This window comes from Pangasianodon hypophthalmus, chromosome 15, assembly GCF_027358585.1.
Source record: "Pangasianodon hypophthalmus isolate fPanHyp1 chromosome 15, fPanHyp1.pri, whole genome shotgun sequence".
NCBI classification, from domain to species: Eukaryota; Metazoa; Chordata; class Actinopteri; order Siluriformes; family Pangasiidae; genus Pangasianodon; species Pangasianodon hypophthalmus.
The window spans coordinates 18,483,137-18,497,118 of record NC_069724.1 but is presented as its reverse complement, the minus strand read 5'-3'; the positions used below and the strand labels follow the sequence as shown (position 1 = coordinate 18,497,118).

Sequence of the window (13,982 nt, the reverse complement as noted above, 5' to 3'; positions counted from 1 at the left end):
ATGCTCAGTAACACTTACAGCTCATTTCCTTATAAAACTGCACACATTGTACCTGAGACTACTCTTTTTTTTTTTAAAGCGAAGGATCGTCACACCAAATATTGACATTGTTTCATTTATTACTGTTTACTGCTCTTTATAGTATTTTTTTTATGTAGAAACATTTAATTTCATTATTTTTGAAGGCATCTTTTCTCTACAGCATTTCTCTGCATGTGCCTAAGACTTTTGCACAGTACTGTATGTGTACACACACACACACACACACACACACACACACACACACACACACACACACACACACACACACACACACACACACACACACACACACACACACGGGGGCATGGTGGCTTGGTGGTTAAAATGTTTGCCTCACACCTCCCAGGTTGGGGGATTGATTCCCGTCTCTGCCCTGCGTGAGTGGAGTTTGCGTGTTCTCCTCGTGGTTCAGGGTTTCCCCTGGGTACTCTGGTTTCTTCCCCTTATCCAAAAACATGTGTTGTAGGATGATTGGCATTTCCAAATTGTCTGGAGTGTGTCCAGGGTGTCTCCTGCCTTGTGCCCTGTGCCCCCTCTGATAGACTCCAGGCTCCCCTGTGACCCTGTGTAGGATAAGTGGTACAGTTATATACATACATACATACATACATATATATATATATATATATATATATATATATATATATACAGAGACACACACACACACACACACATATATATATATATATATATATATATATATATATATATATATATACACACACACACACACACACACACATATATATATATATATATATATATATATATATATATATGCTATATTCTTACTCTTTCTCCAATAGTTATTTGAGTGACTATTTATACCACAGGATCATGTTTTATAAGACACAGTACATTTACTTTACATAAAATACTATTTAGTGCTGTACTATTCGGCTTCTTGGACAAACACCAACTGTGTAAATAACAACCAAAAAAACATGCACTTCTAAAATGGCGGCCCCGCCCCTAGGCCTGAGAAATCCCTGCACGCGCTCAGTGCCGCTCCGCGATTGGCCGAGAACCCGGCGCGCGACGTGGGTATGACGTCAACGGACGCAAAGCCCAAAGTTTTCGGCTAAAGTTTCTCAGCTGCTGAACGGCGGACGCTTCGGTTACACGCAGATGCGGCTCTGAATTTTCAGTTTTTCTCGCTAAACATGACAAAAAGCGGATAGTCGGCTTCGATACGGATTTCGGTTGAGTTACGGAACGGAATTTATTTTGCTCTGAGCGTGTTTTTCAAAGGGAAAACTTTTGGGAAAAGTTGGAAAGAGAACATATAGACCCTCCGTCACTGAGCAGGATGGGCAAAGAGCTCAGTATGGAACACACGGTAGGAGCACACACACACACACACACACACACACACACGCACGCTGTGACAGTAACATTAGTATCTGTTTCATTTCTTTTGTTTATTTGTACATTCATAACACATAATGTAACCTAATATTTCCACTTTATTGTGTAAACAAGGACTGCAACTACATATATAGACTGAATGAGTGTGTGTGTGTGTGTATATATATATACATATATATACATGGACTGAATTGTATACAAGCGCTCAACCATTCCCTGTGTGTGTGTGTGGATTTTGTAAGATTTTGTCCCCACAAGGATAGAAATATCTGACAGTTTGACCTTGTGGGGACATTTGGCAGGTCCCCATGAGAAAAACTTTTTTTATTTTTTAAATAAATGAATGCTGCTTTAAAGTAACACTAGCTTTACCCTCAGTAACCCCCCCCCCCCAAAAAAAAAAAAAAAACCTACAAGAAGCATGAATTAGCTGCCTTAGTAGGAATGTCAGTGGAAGGTCCTCACAAGGATAGTAAAACGTGTGTGTGTGTGTGTGTGTGTGTGTGTGTGTGTGTGTGTGTGTGTGTGGGGATGTGTGATCATCCTGATTAATCTCAGTGATTCAGTGCGTTAGGTAAATCACGACATTAGATTATTTCTGAAATATCCGGTCAGGCCCTATCATTTATCTCTACCGCAAAAGCTGCTTTTAGATTCATCATAATAATAATAATAATAAGAAGAAGAAGAGTAATAAGATTTGCTAATAATATCATTTATTAATGTTAATAATCATAATAATACATTGCTGAATGAATTTAGTATACATAAATAATAAACAAACTATTATTATTATTATTATTATTATTATTATTATGTGCTCCATTTATATAGTGGAGTCAAGTTATATAACACTCAAGTTTGTTGTGTGTTCAACAAAAAAACACTTTAAATTTGTATTAAATATATGAAAACAAAAAAATCTTGTGAACTTTAAGGCAAAGCGCATACATTAAAAATGTAAATGTAATTGTTTTTAATGATTGAAATATGTGTATTACTTTATTGTTTTATTATCACTTGAAACTTTCTTGAAAAAAAAAAGGTTTGAAGCTTATGCCCATGTTGTGTTTATCTCATCACAAATCTACTTTTGCTGGGAAAAAGAGCACAATTTTTTTTCTCTTTCATAGTTTTTTTTTGAAGCAGTGGTGAGTTGTTGTGTTGTTGTGAGCTGATGCCATGTGTTCATCTTCAACAGCTGCTTCCACTAAAACAGTCACTAACAACTTCGTTCTCAGCACAATTAAGAGGGCAGTGCAAAACCTGAGCTTATACACAAGCGAACACACACAGTGTAATCAGATATCGCTGTGCAACACAAAAAGAATGCAGGATATTCAGAGTAAACTGTATAAATTGTGTGATAGGGACCCAAAAGGTTTTTATTTCATCAGAGCAGAGCATTTACCTAAGAGTTAAGATATAAAAGAAAAAAATATATAAAATGATCAAACTGCTAAAATATGTTTCTTAAACAATCAGCTGAATATTATTTTATAACAGTTTAAATAAGAGTTGTTAGTGAACAGAGATGTCTGGACACAACTGAATAAGGCTGTGTGAAAGTCTGTGGTTGTACAGATTTTTCTGTTGCACAAGAATCGTCCTTGTGTGTCCTCATGGCTCAGCGTCCATTTATTTAAACTGGTGCACTTCACACTAACCGGCCTTGTCCTGCTCTTTCCTCACACACCTCACTTGGAGGAAGGGATATTTTTTGGTGAAAGAGTGCCAGTGTGAGCCTTGTTTCAGTGCTCAAAGAGCCATTCACAGCCGTGTGTTGGTTTTTCCAGCCGCTCTCTGCCAAAATCCGCCGCCATAAATACGAAATCCCGCGCCACATGCGTCTCATCGTCTGCTTTTGCGGTCAACCATTAGCGACTTTTATTGAGTTTCCCTCCTCTGAAGCAGATCCAAAGTGTTTAGATCGTATTTTTTTTTACACAAATTTGAAGCTTCAGATAAGTGCGCTCGCACACTTTGAAAATGTTGCTCATCTCCCAGTTGTTTATTGAAACAGAATAGCTGGGGTGGTTGGCCATTTCGGTGTTTATGCTACATGTAAACCGTGCTAGGCGCTGAAGAACCGTCCCTCGTTCTCAAGAGGATGAGAAAGGGTGGGAGGAAGAAGGGAGCAGGGGAGGGAGAGGGTGAAATCGGGCCCAGCAGCACTGTGCCGCTCCTATTGTAAACTTCCTGTCAGCACAGATGTTAGTGACAGGAATCAAAGCTTTGTTCGCAGTTCCCACCCACACATGCATTCGCATTCACACACACACACAGGCACACACACGCACTTGAGATGCGTTCAAGTACTGGGGTCCTTCAGAAGCTCACGTGCTTTCTCTTCGCCACTTTCTACATGTCACACAAACAGATGTTCCCCCTCTCTCTTTTCCCCCTCTGCATAGTTCTCAGCCCTCTCGCGCACGCACGAAGGATGTTATCGGAGGGTGTAGGCACAGACAGGAAGTGTGTTTTCTATCTCTTCAGTCCAAACATAGCAAGCATTCCACATCTCAGGATTCCACAAGAAAGCACCGCCACGTCCCTCAGCTCATTAGGAGCTTTATATCTGCCATCTGATGTTTATATGAAAGTCTGGGAGAAGGTCTGAGAGGGCTTGTGTGATGCAATCTGGTGCAACTGCCTATTATCAGACCGGTCAGGTGTGTGTGTGAGTGAGTGTGTGAGTGAGTGTGTGTGTGAGTGAGTGTGTGTGTGAGTGAGTGTGTGTGTGAGTGAGTGTGTGTGTGAGTGAGTGTGTGTGGGCTTGTTTTTATATCTTGGTGGGACCCAAAGGTCTCAACAAAGATAGGATTATCTGACACTTTTGACCTGTGTGCGCGTCTCAGCGTGTGTATCTCTGCATGTGTGGGTGTATGTTTGTGTATGTTTGTGTGTGTTTGGTGAAGCGTATGTGTGTGTCAGTGGGAATAAGCTACTGTTCCTCAATCTGTATGGATGGTGTAATGTGCATGACCCACAGTGGAATAGAGGTAATTTTTAGCTATTAGAGGTGTTTATACAGAGAGGATGCCTCACCCATGTTCTTATCTAACTAGATAATATTCACTTTGATCATTTTCTCCACCGTACATTTCTGACAGTCTCTCAGCACAGAGAATTAACTTTTTGAGCCCTATATTAAGGCCTTGAAACTTGTTTAAGTTGAACGCAGTCCTCTGGTCAGTCAGAAAACACCTCAGTTCACTGTGCTGCTCACAACAGAGCTGATAAAGCAGGCCTCCTGTTTTGACACGCATGAATAAGACTGATTGGCTCTTGCTGGAAAAAATGGGTAATTTGGGATTCAAGGCCCGATCCATCAGCTCTACTGCAAAAGCTGCTTTTAGACTCCTTTACCTATTTAAAATAACGACAACGACAACAACAACAAGAGGGTTCTAAGTACTAAGTTCCTGGGCCCCCTAATAATAATAGCATTTAATTCATTATCTCGTCCCTTATCTGCTTCTACTGTGAAAAAGACAGCAGTAGTCTTAGATTTTTGTTGTTGGCGGTTCCAAACACACACTTAAGATGCAATCAAGAATAGTGGTCCTTCAGATAGATCTATCTGTATATATATCTATTTACAAAATGCCTTTTTTCCCCCTCAAATTCTATCACTCCAGTGGGATTGTTGAGTAATGTTAGGCTAATATTTATATTAGGGATTATATTTGACCTCTTGGTATTTGTTGAAGAGTTATTTGGAAATAGCTGTTTAATATCAAAATAAAAATTGTATAAAAATGGATTTCTGACTGAGTGTATGATGTAAAAACAAAGAATGTAGAACAAATATAGCTCAACCTGCATTTCACCTGAAATAAAATGGTGGCCATTTTATATATATATATATATATATACACTATGGAAATAAAGCGGTTAGCCAGACTATTATAATATCTTTTACGTGCAACGCGAGGACAGAATGGCACATCTCATAGCCGCAGCGTTAGACTTGCTGTGTTTTTTGTCACAAACGTGATGTTCTACAATGAGGGTAATTCTCATTCATTATGCTTAGTCCGTAATCATGCACTTAACCCAATTAACTCACCGTATGCCCTTATGTTATATGGGCTCGCTAATGAATTTATTATTTTGTCCACCCATTCTCTATTCTCCAAACTTTTTATTCAAAGATTAAAACCTAGATATAGCACTGAGACACCTGCGAGGTTACTAAACGTCACTGTTTTATACTTCTATCGAGAGATTGGATGTGATTGAATAGTCAATGTTTATCAACTGTTCAGTGATGATATGTAAATAGATTGTAAACAAGGGTAACAAAGAGAAACCTTCAGTCCACTGCCATTTCTGGATGGACAGTGTAAAATCACTCGAGCTGACAACAGTGATTTGTCTCCGCCTAAAGCGAATGCAGCTTTAGAAGTTGAGCTCTGGAAGACGGGATGCTTTAAATGAGGTGCCCTGTTCCGAAACACTCTCCGGTTCTCCATGCAGCTTTGAGAAGCGCTTTACAGAGCTGCACAGCTTTTGACACGGCTGTAACTCGAGATCTGAGCTCTTCAGCACTCGGCTTTTGTCCTCTTCAGAGCGTCTTTGGGGAGGAGGCTTTGTCAGGAATAAAGAAAAGCAGCCGCACCCTTCACTGGGAGATGAAGCAGGGAGGGACGGTGTGTTACACATACAGATAGTGCACCTGTTGTTCTGGTAGCCTGATACTCCGTCCAATTAAGGTAGAGGGAGAAAGTGAGCGAGCTGATGTTCTATTGTGATCATCCATCTTCTTTATTTCTTAGTTCTTTTTCTAGTAGTGGCCTTTATTCATTGGAGCGTTGAGCCGTGGAGCATGAGAGTGTGTGTTTAGAGTAAATATAAGTAATCAAATGCAGTTATTATGTTATGTAGGATTTTATTTACAGCCCATATGTATAATCACAATAAAGTGGTGTTAGGTTCCAGGGTGAGCTGATTCTCTATGTACCCGATATACTCACAGTGCTTGGCGCTCAGGCACATAAGAGTAAAAACACAACTTGTTTCAAGGTTCAGTGAGTCAAAACATTATTAAGTACTGTGTTTGTGTGGAGTGCCCACATGTGAATGTAACTTTGTGTGTTTGTGTGTGTTGTAGTTAAGGGCGCTTACTTGTTGTCATGTCTATACAAGAAAATCCGATGACGTAAATTGGAAACTGGCCTACAGTTGGAGGTTCATAGGCACAATAGGGTTTACGGCCACAGACATTAATGTACATCACATATCTTTGTGCAGTTTACATTTGAAGTCTAATCCTTTTGTCCATTATAATTGATTCTTTGCTTAACTAGGTTGGGAAAGGTGTTGTTATTCTTTTAGTAGAGTTGGGACTGGTAGATGCTTAGAATAGAGCTGCTGGTTGTACCATCCCAAGGCACTAGCAATAGTGCGTGGTACAATGGTTTCCTCCAAACTGCCTGAGCTTTGCAAATGGGGAAGGAAGTGTTTGTCTGATGCCAAATCAGTGTATATTTGTAAGTGTTTGTATTAGGAAGTCTCTAGGTGTGTCTGATTCAGTGTTTGGTTTGCACCAGAGATGTAACGGAATACGATTTCATTATTCAGAATGAAGAGATGTGTTCCAAATGGATACAAATTGGGGGCACACTGGGGTTTGTTTGTTTGTTTGTTTGTTTTTCAAAATTACCAGAAAGGTTTGCATCAGGACTCGGAAGCAACAAAAAGTCACGCAAGCTGGAGGTTTTTAGTCTCTTCTGGGCGTGAGTGAGCAGTCAAGCTTGTCAAGATTATCAAGCTTGATGGGACAAAGAAAGGAATAAAAATTATACATTTATCCTTAGTAACTGCCTGGTCAAGTTTGTGGTGATTTAAATTACACTACTAGTTTGTTTATATTTTGGGAACACAAACCAGCTAAATATGTTAGAAAATATTGCAGGAAGGAACGAACAGAAATAATAACTGCGTGAGCGGGATTTTAAAAAAACAGTCCAGTGCACATCTCTAGTCCAGTTATGAACTTGAGTGACGTAGCTGAGGTTGAGGAGCCAGCACCATGCTGACAGCTTTTTTTTTTCAGTGTTTATCAGTATTTCTAATGGGTAAAGCAGTAGGGTTCATATTTAATTAAAAAAAAAAAAAAAAGAAATACAGAAAAAAAATTCCAGTGTAGGAAATTAACTAAACAGTTACACACAGTTTGCACAAACCTTACCCCATATCGCTGATCTTACTCCGAGGTTAACATAGGTATGCAGAACAAAGTTCCCTCTATGTCTTATCCAAAAGCAATCGTGGTTTGTAAATATATGTATCTGAAGGTTGCTTCTGGTGCGAAAGTAGTGACTAATGAAATAGGTGTTTAGCACAAAGATCGGTGGCCAGTGCTGAGGTTTGTAGTCACCTCTTGGCTGATCCTCAATAAGATTTATTCCAGGTCAGTGGCTAACAGTAAAGGCACAAAATCCCTTCAAGTAATTGAAATATAACAACTGCTTGTGTAATTCCATGTCAATGGCTAATGCACTAGGCATGCAGCTCAACGTTCCTAGCAGTCTTTTCCTTTCAGATCCAGATGACTGGCTAATGGTAAAGGTATGCAGCACAAAGTCCCAGACCCTATATGCCTGGTCCAGGATCAGTAGCAAACAAAACGCTGCCATATCCTAGATCAGTCACTTGCTACTGTCTTAACACATTGCTCTGAAAAGCCCTAGCTGGTTAATAAATGGAAAGTGTAATATAACTGGATGAGTCAGTGCCTTTCTTTGGAGATCAGCGATGTCCTTTTGAAACCTGTCGAACTCGTGATTGTCTGGGAGCACTTTGAACTCTGACTCATCCTGGAAATATTTATGCCTCCCAAAGTGCCTCAGTGGAGATACATAAAACACAAACTCAAGCACTTAATTCATTTTTTAAATAGTTATTCAATTGGTTCTCTTCGAGCCAAGAGTTCCATCGGCTCTTGCCTGGTAACTGATTTCATAAGCTTAACACGTATTAGTCGACACCATCAAAGTTTCTCCTCCTTTTTAAAGAAAGTCCAGGCTCCAGCATCACTAAGTTAAATGCTCTAGGTCGCAAAAAAACCATATATGAGTTTGCCTTAATGAGATGCATGAAGCGAGATATCTAGCATTATCATTAGCTTTACAATTAAAGAAATGAGAGTAATTGCTCCAAGTCAGCTAACCCTAGTGTTTTTTTTTTTTGTTTGTTTTTTTTTAAATCAATACAAAATTGTGTTTTTCTCTAACCGCTTATCTATAGTGTGGATCTGAAAGTGTGGTTTTACACAGGAAGTGCACTGTAAATCAAAGGTTTCAGAATTTCTTAGAATTTCATTTTACAGTCTCTCTTTGAGTCTGTCTCCTTTCTTCTGTTTTTTTTCTCTCACCATCACCTTCTAGACAATCTATCAGACGCTGAAGTCAGACGCCAGCCGTCTAAAACTGTGCTTCTGAAATGCAGAAGGTCTGCATGGCTGTGGCTTTCCTGCGCTATTAATATCCTCCCACGCTATATACACACACACACACACACACACTTGTGGAAACCAGCACAGCAGGATTAAACTTCCTATAGCTCAAAATTCTGATCCGATGTAACAATGATGTGTAAAAAGAGTGAGTAATTCAAAAGCTGCTCAGCCTTGTGTTTGAAGTTTGGTACTATGGAAGCTGCGACTGTTTTAATTTAAATGCCTGTTTTTGGGTTCTTGCTCTTGCTCATGAGCCTGTAGACCTTAAAGGATCAAGACTGTTTAGCTCCCGAAATACAGACAGCTGAATGAAAACAGAACTCGGTTGCCTGGATTAACATTTGTTTCAAAGTTCAAAAGGTCAGTGTGTGTGTATGTGTGGAATCCGTACATGTTAATATAACTGTGTGCGTGCTCGTGTGTGTGTGGTGTGTGTGTGTGTGTGTGTGTGTGTGTGTGTGTTTGCGTGTGTCATAGTTGTTTGGCCCTCGTGAAGCCTCTGCATTGTCTTGGCGCTTCCTGTGTTCCCCGAGAGGATACATTCGCAAGGTTTCACACGCTCCCCCAGAGTGTGTGTGTACGTGTGTGCATGCGAGCGTCCGTGTTTACATGCATCCGTCCGCCGTGCAGTTTTGTATGTGTCTTCACATGATCTGTGGATTGGTTGCTAAACCTTAAGCAACACCGCAAAGGACATCTGGCACTGTGCATGACCTTTTTGTAAGAGTGTGTGTGTGTGTGTGTGTGTGTGTGTGTTTGTAGGGTTGTGCTGGTTCCCATCCTTTTCTTAACTGACCTCTCTTCCAGTCCCCGGCCAATCTGATTGGAGTCTACTCCATCCAAGTCTCTCTCTCTCTCTCTCTCTCTCTCTCTCTCTCTCTCTCTCTCTCTTTCACCCCCATCTCCATCTCCCTCCTGTTTCCCATATCAGCAACATCCTGTACAGAAGAATAAGAGGCAGTTTGATAACGAGACTCACATGGTTGGGAAAGAGTGATTCCTGTGCCTCAGAATTAATGAAGAATGGTGTGTGTCTGCTTATCTGACTCCGAAATCCTTCCTCTCATCCAAAAGGTCTCTGTCACTACAAACAACTCTAAAATAAAGTGTAATTGAAAACAAACTGTACACTTATTCTCTCCACATACAGTAGAATAATGACTGTCTGTACATGACATTCTACTGTTAGTAATAGAAGATGTGTGTGTGTTTAGAGGAAGAGGATATAGTTAGGTTATCCAGACAATTGTCATTCCACATACTAATTCTTCATGCTAATCAAAAAGTTGGGAATCAGCATAAATACACACACACGAAGGTCAGATGTATTCAGTGGTGTCGCTAAAGCTTTAGGCAGCCGACCCTCAGCTTCCTGGTTCCAAGTTGAAGCCACAGGAAACTCACACTTGTATCCGGTGTATACTTTTCTATGGTAGGCCGCCATGTGCATCTCATTTTAGCCCTTTCGCCGGCCGGATTGTTTGTTTAGGAACCAGACCACACAACTGTATATGAAGTCAAAACGCTTTTATCCTTCTCTCATCTGGAGAACGCTTTCCTGTTTCATTAGACACGCTCCAGCAAAGAGCTCGACGATTAGCTGCTAGCAATCAAACGAGAAATCTTTAAATTGTGCCTCGATTGGAGAATACAGTAATGCAGGGGTGTCAAAGTCATTTTACGTAATGGGCCACATTACTCAAATGGGCCAAATGGAAAAAAAAAAAACAGATTAGTAGACCAACAGCACATCAACAGCTCCACTTAAATGTGTTCATTCATCAGCATCTATCTGAAGTTACATTATAAATGCACAAATGGAACCATATACTGTATATTATAATGTTGAAGTGGGGAAAAAATCTAATTAGTTTGTAAAATTATTTGCAAATAAAAAATACCCTTGTAAACAGGGATGTAATGTATAAATATGGCAAAAAATATATCGTAACTCGTGAAGACACTGTTAAAATACACGTATCACAATCAAGAAAAAATAACAAGGAAAAGGAGGGAACAAAATGATTAGACATCAGATATTTTGCTGTCTGTTACTGGTTATTACGGATATAGACAGTAACTTCTGTAAAGCATGTAACATTACATAATTTACCAATATTTTTTTTTCATATCATCCACCCCTATTTGTAAGTCGCTTAGAATAAAAGCAACTGGAAAGTAAGCAGACATAATGTATTTTGTATTGAATTAGTGTGCATAGCATGCTTCGTAGTGGTGTAATATGTGTGCGTCATGGCTGACTCACTTATTAGACAGAGAGAATAAAAGGGCCAAAAAAGCCAGGCTGTCTAAGCTTTTGTGTGTCTTGTTCTGACTTTCTCGTGCTGTATTCTACCAAACAGTTACAGTATCCCACAGCTTGAGGATGGCTAAGTTAATGAGAGTTGTATAAAGACCTTTATACCACAGCATTACTGAACGCTTGATTCTGATTAGTCAGAAGATGTTGATTAATTTTCTATAATAGTGTGTCTGACAGTAGTTCTGGCTGCAAGATTTATATCGGTGCCCTCATTCTAATAGGTTGCTGTTTCTATATGAAAAACTTATACAGGGACTTGTTTAATGTGTGCCCTATCTTTAGGAGATCACAAGTTTGAATCCTGACAATGCCACAGGCATCCATGGCTCGGAGTCAAGGGAGCAAAATTGCCAATACTGTCTGGTTTGGAGGGATGACATACTCTCTTTGTCCCCTGTCAATCAATCATGGGTGTCTGTGAGTTAATGTATGTGGAAGAGGGCAGATAGAGCTTTTGTGTTAGGGGGGGTTGTAGAGGGTTGCTTCACGTGTCTTGGAGGAAGCACATGTTGGCCTTCACTATCCACAGTTGGTAGCTGATGCATGGTAGTGGAGAGCTAGATAGTGGATGGGAATTTGCAAAACCAAATTGTGGAGAAAATGGAAAATTGTAATTGTGGGCAAACTGTTGTGGTATAAGAAGAACAATACACTTATCAGGAAGGTAACAGTAATAATACACTTATCTGGATGACAGTAGCTCTGCTTCATGTCAGGTCTCATCACACCACCTTGTCAGTGACACACCCCATTGATTTTTACTCCCTACTTATGTTGTATTTCATCACCAGTGGCTTGTGTGTTGTTTCCTCGTTATTTCACTTACAAATAAGCAGACAGGGATCTGTTGGGATCTGTTGCTCTCAATGTGAAGTCCAAAGAATTGTTACTGCCAGTGAAGCAAGCCATCATTAGGCTGAAATATCCAAAAAAAAAAAAAAAAAAAAATTCAGAGAAATACCAACATAAAGTGTGGCCAAATCAATTATTGGGTACATTCTTAAAAAGAAAAAAAAACTCAGTGGTGAGCTCAGGAATACCAAAAGGCCTGGAAGACCATGGACAACAACTGTGGTGGATGAAAGAAGAATTCTTTCCCTGGCAAACAAAAACCCCTTCACAACAGTTGGCCAGATCAAGAACACACTCCAGGAGGTAGGCATAGCTGTGTCAAAGTCAACAATCAAGAGAAGACTTTGCCAGAGTAAATACAGAGAGTTTACGACAACACATGATGTAAACCACTGGTAAGCCTCAAAAACAGGAAGACCAGATTAGAGTTTGTGTAAAAAAAAAAAAAAAGAAACAAGAACAAGCCCTTACATTTCTGGAATAACATCCTGTGGACAGATGAGACAAAGATCAGCTTGTACCAAAATAATGGGAAGAGAAGAATATGGAGAAGAGAAGGAACTGCTCATGATACAAAGCCTACCACCTTCTTATGGTGTGGGCATATATGGCTGCCAATTAACCTGGTTCCCTTGTATTTATTGATGATATTACTGCAGCAGAATGAATTCTGAAGTGTATAGCACTATATTATCTGCTCAGATTCAGCCAAATGCTTCAAAACCCACTGTATGGCACTTCACAGTGCAGATGAACAATGACCCGAAGCATACCTCGAAAGAAATCCAAGACTTTTTTAAGGCAGAGAAGTGGAAAGTTCTGCAATGGCCAAGTCAATCATCTGACCTGAATCCAACTGAGCTGCATTTCATTTGCTGAAGGCAAAACTGAAGGCAAAAATGTCACAAGAACCAGCAGGAACTGATGACAGCTGCAGTAAAGGCTTGGCAGAGCAACCCCAGGGAAGAAACCCAGTGCCTGGTGATGTCTATGGGTTCCAGACTTCAGGCACTCATTGGCTGCAAAGGATTTTGCAGAGTATTAAAAATGACCATGCAGTTAATGATGTAAGTTTGTCCAACTGCTTTCGGGAAACAGTGCTGCAATTCCTACAACGTTCACCCGATTAGGATGTAAAAGTCTCAAATTAAAGCTGAAAGTCTGCACTTTGCGCTCTTATTCATTATTTCATTTCAACTCCAATATCCTGTAGTAGACAGCTAAAATAACAATAACTTTGTCAATGTTCAAATATTTATATACCTGACTGTATTAAATATTTATATACCTGATTTCTCATACAGAGTGACCATGCTTCCCTTTTGTAATTCTGTGGTTTAAGGTTGTAATGTTTTAAACCTCCATGCAATTTATCCAAAGAGCAGGATTACAGTATTGCTTTTACTAAGAAGAAGAAAAGCCATACTACTTCCAGTTTTATCCAAAATAAGGAACATTCTGGAAGGCAGCTTCTTCCCAAACAGAGCAGGCATATTTTAAAGTATTCACCTCCCTTGATCTTTTCTTGAACTTGTACTGTCAAAATAACAATTATTTAACACTTTTAAATGTTAGACATTTTGTGCAAATCAAATGATTAAAAACCCCAGTTAAGTCCATTTCAGTTCCAGGTTGTAACACTACACAAAATTGGAAATTTTCTAGGAGTAACTTATGCAAGGCACTAGATTACCAATTGCCTAGTTATTCTGTGTTACGCTGTGTTGTGCTCCGGCACAATGTTTAGGAGGTGTGTGCATAATGATGTGCTCAGTGATAGGGTAATGTATTGTGTTGCTGTGTTGTGGTTCAGTATGATGTGTTTGAGTGCTAGTTTCAAGTGTTTGTGGCTTTTTTTTCCCCACATCGCGGAGGTTAAGGTTACCACGCTGGTCTGCAGTCTGACCAGCTATTACAGCCCGGGCTACACCA

The 13,982-nt window shown here is 39.8% G+C and overlaps 1 protein-coding gene across 3 annotated transcripts in view; it reads left to right on the top strand.

Moving 5' to 3' along the window:
- Positions 1–1,142: 1,142 nt before the first annotated feature.
- tnfrsfa (tumor necrosis factor receptor superfamily, member a) overlaps positions 1,143–13,982 on the top strand; it is a 31,203-nt gene continuing 18,363 nt past the window's right edge. The window contains exon 1 of one of the 3 annotated variants that reach the window (XM_034311271.2): positions 1,143–1,381. In XM_034311271.2, the coding sequence (XP_034167162.2) occupies positions 1,352–1,381 (30 nt within the window). In that variant the 5' untranslated portion in view covers positions 1,143–1,351. Of the gene's footprint in view, positions 1,382–9,745; positions 9,950–13,982 lie in introns of those variants that run through there. The other 2 variants (XR_008303865.1, XM_053240179.1) reach the window with 2 other exon arrangements.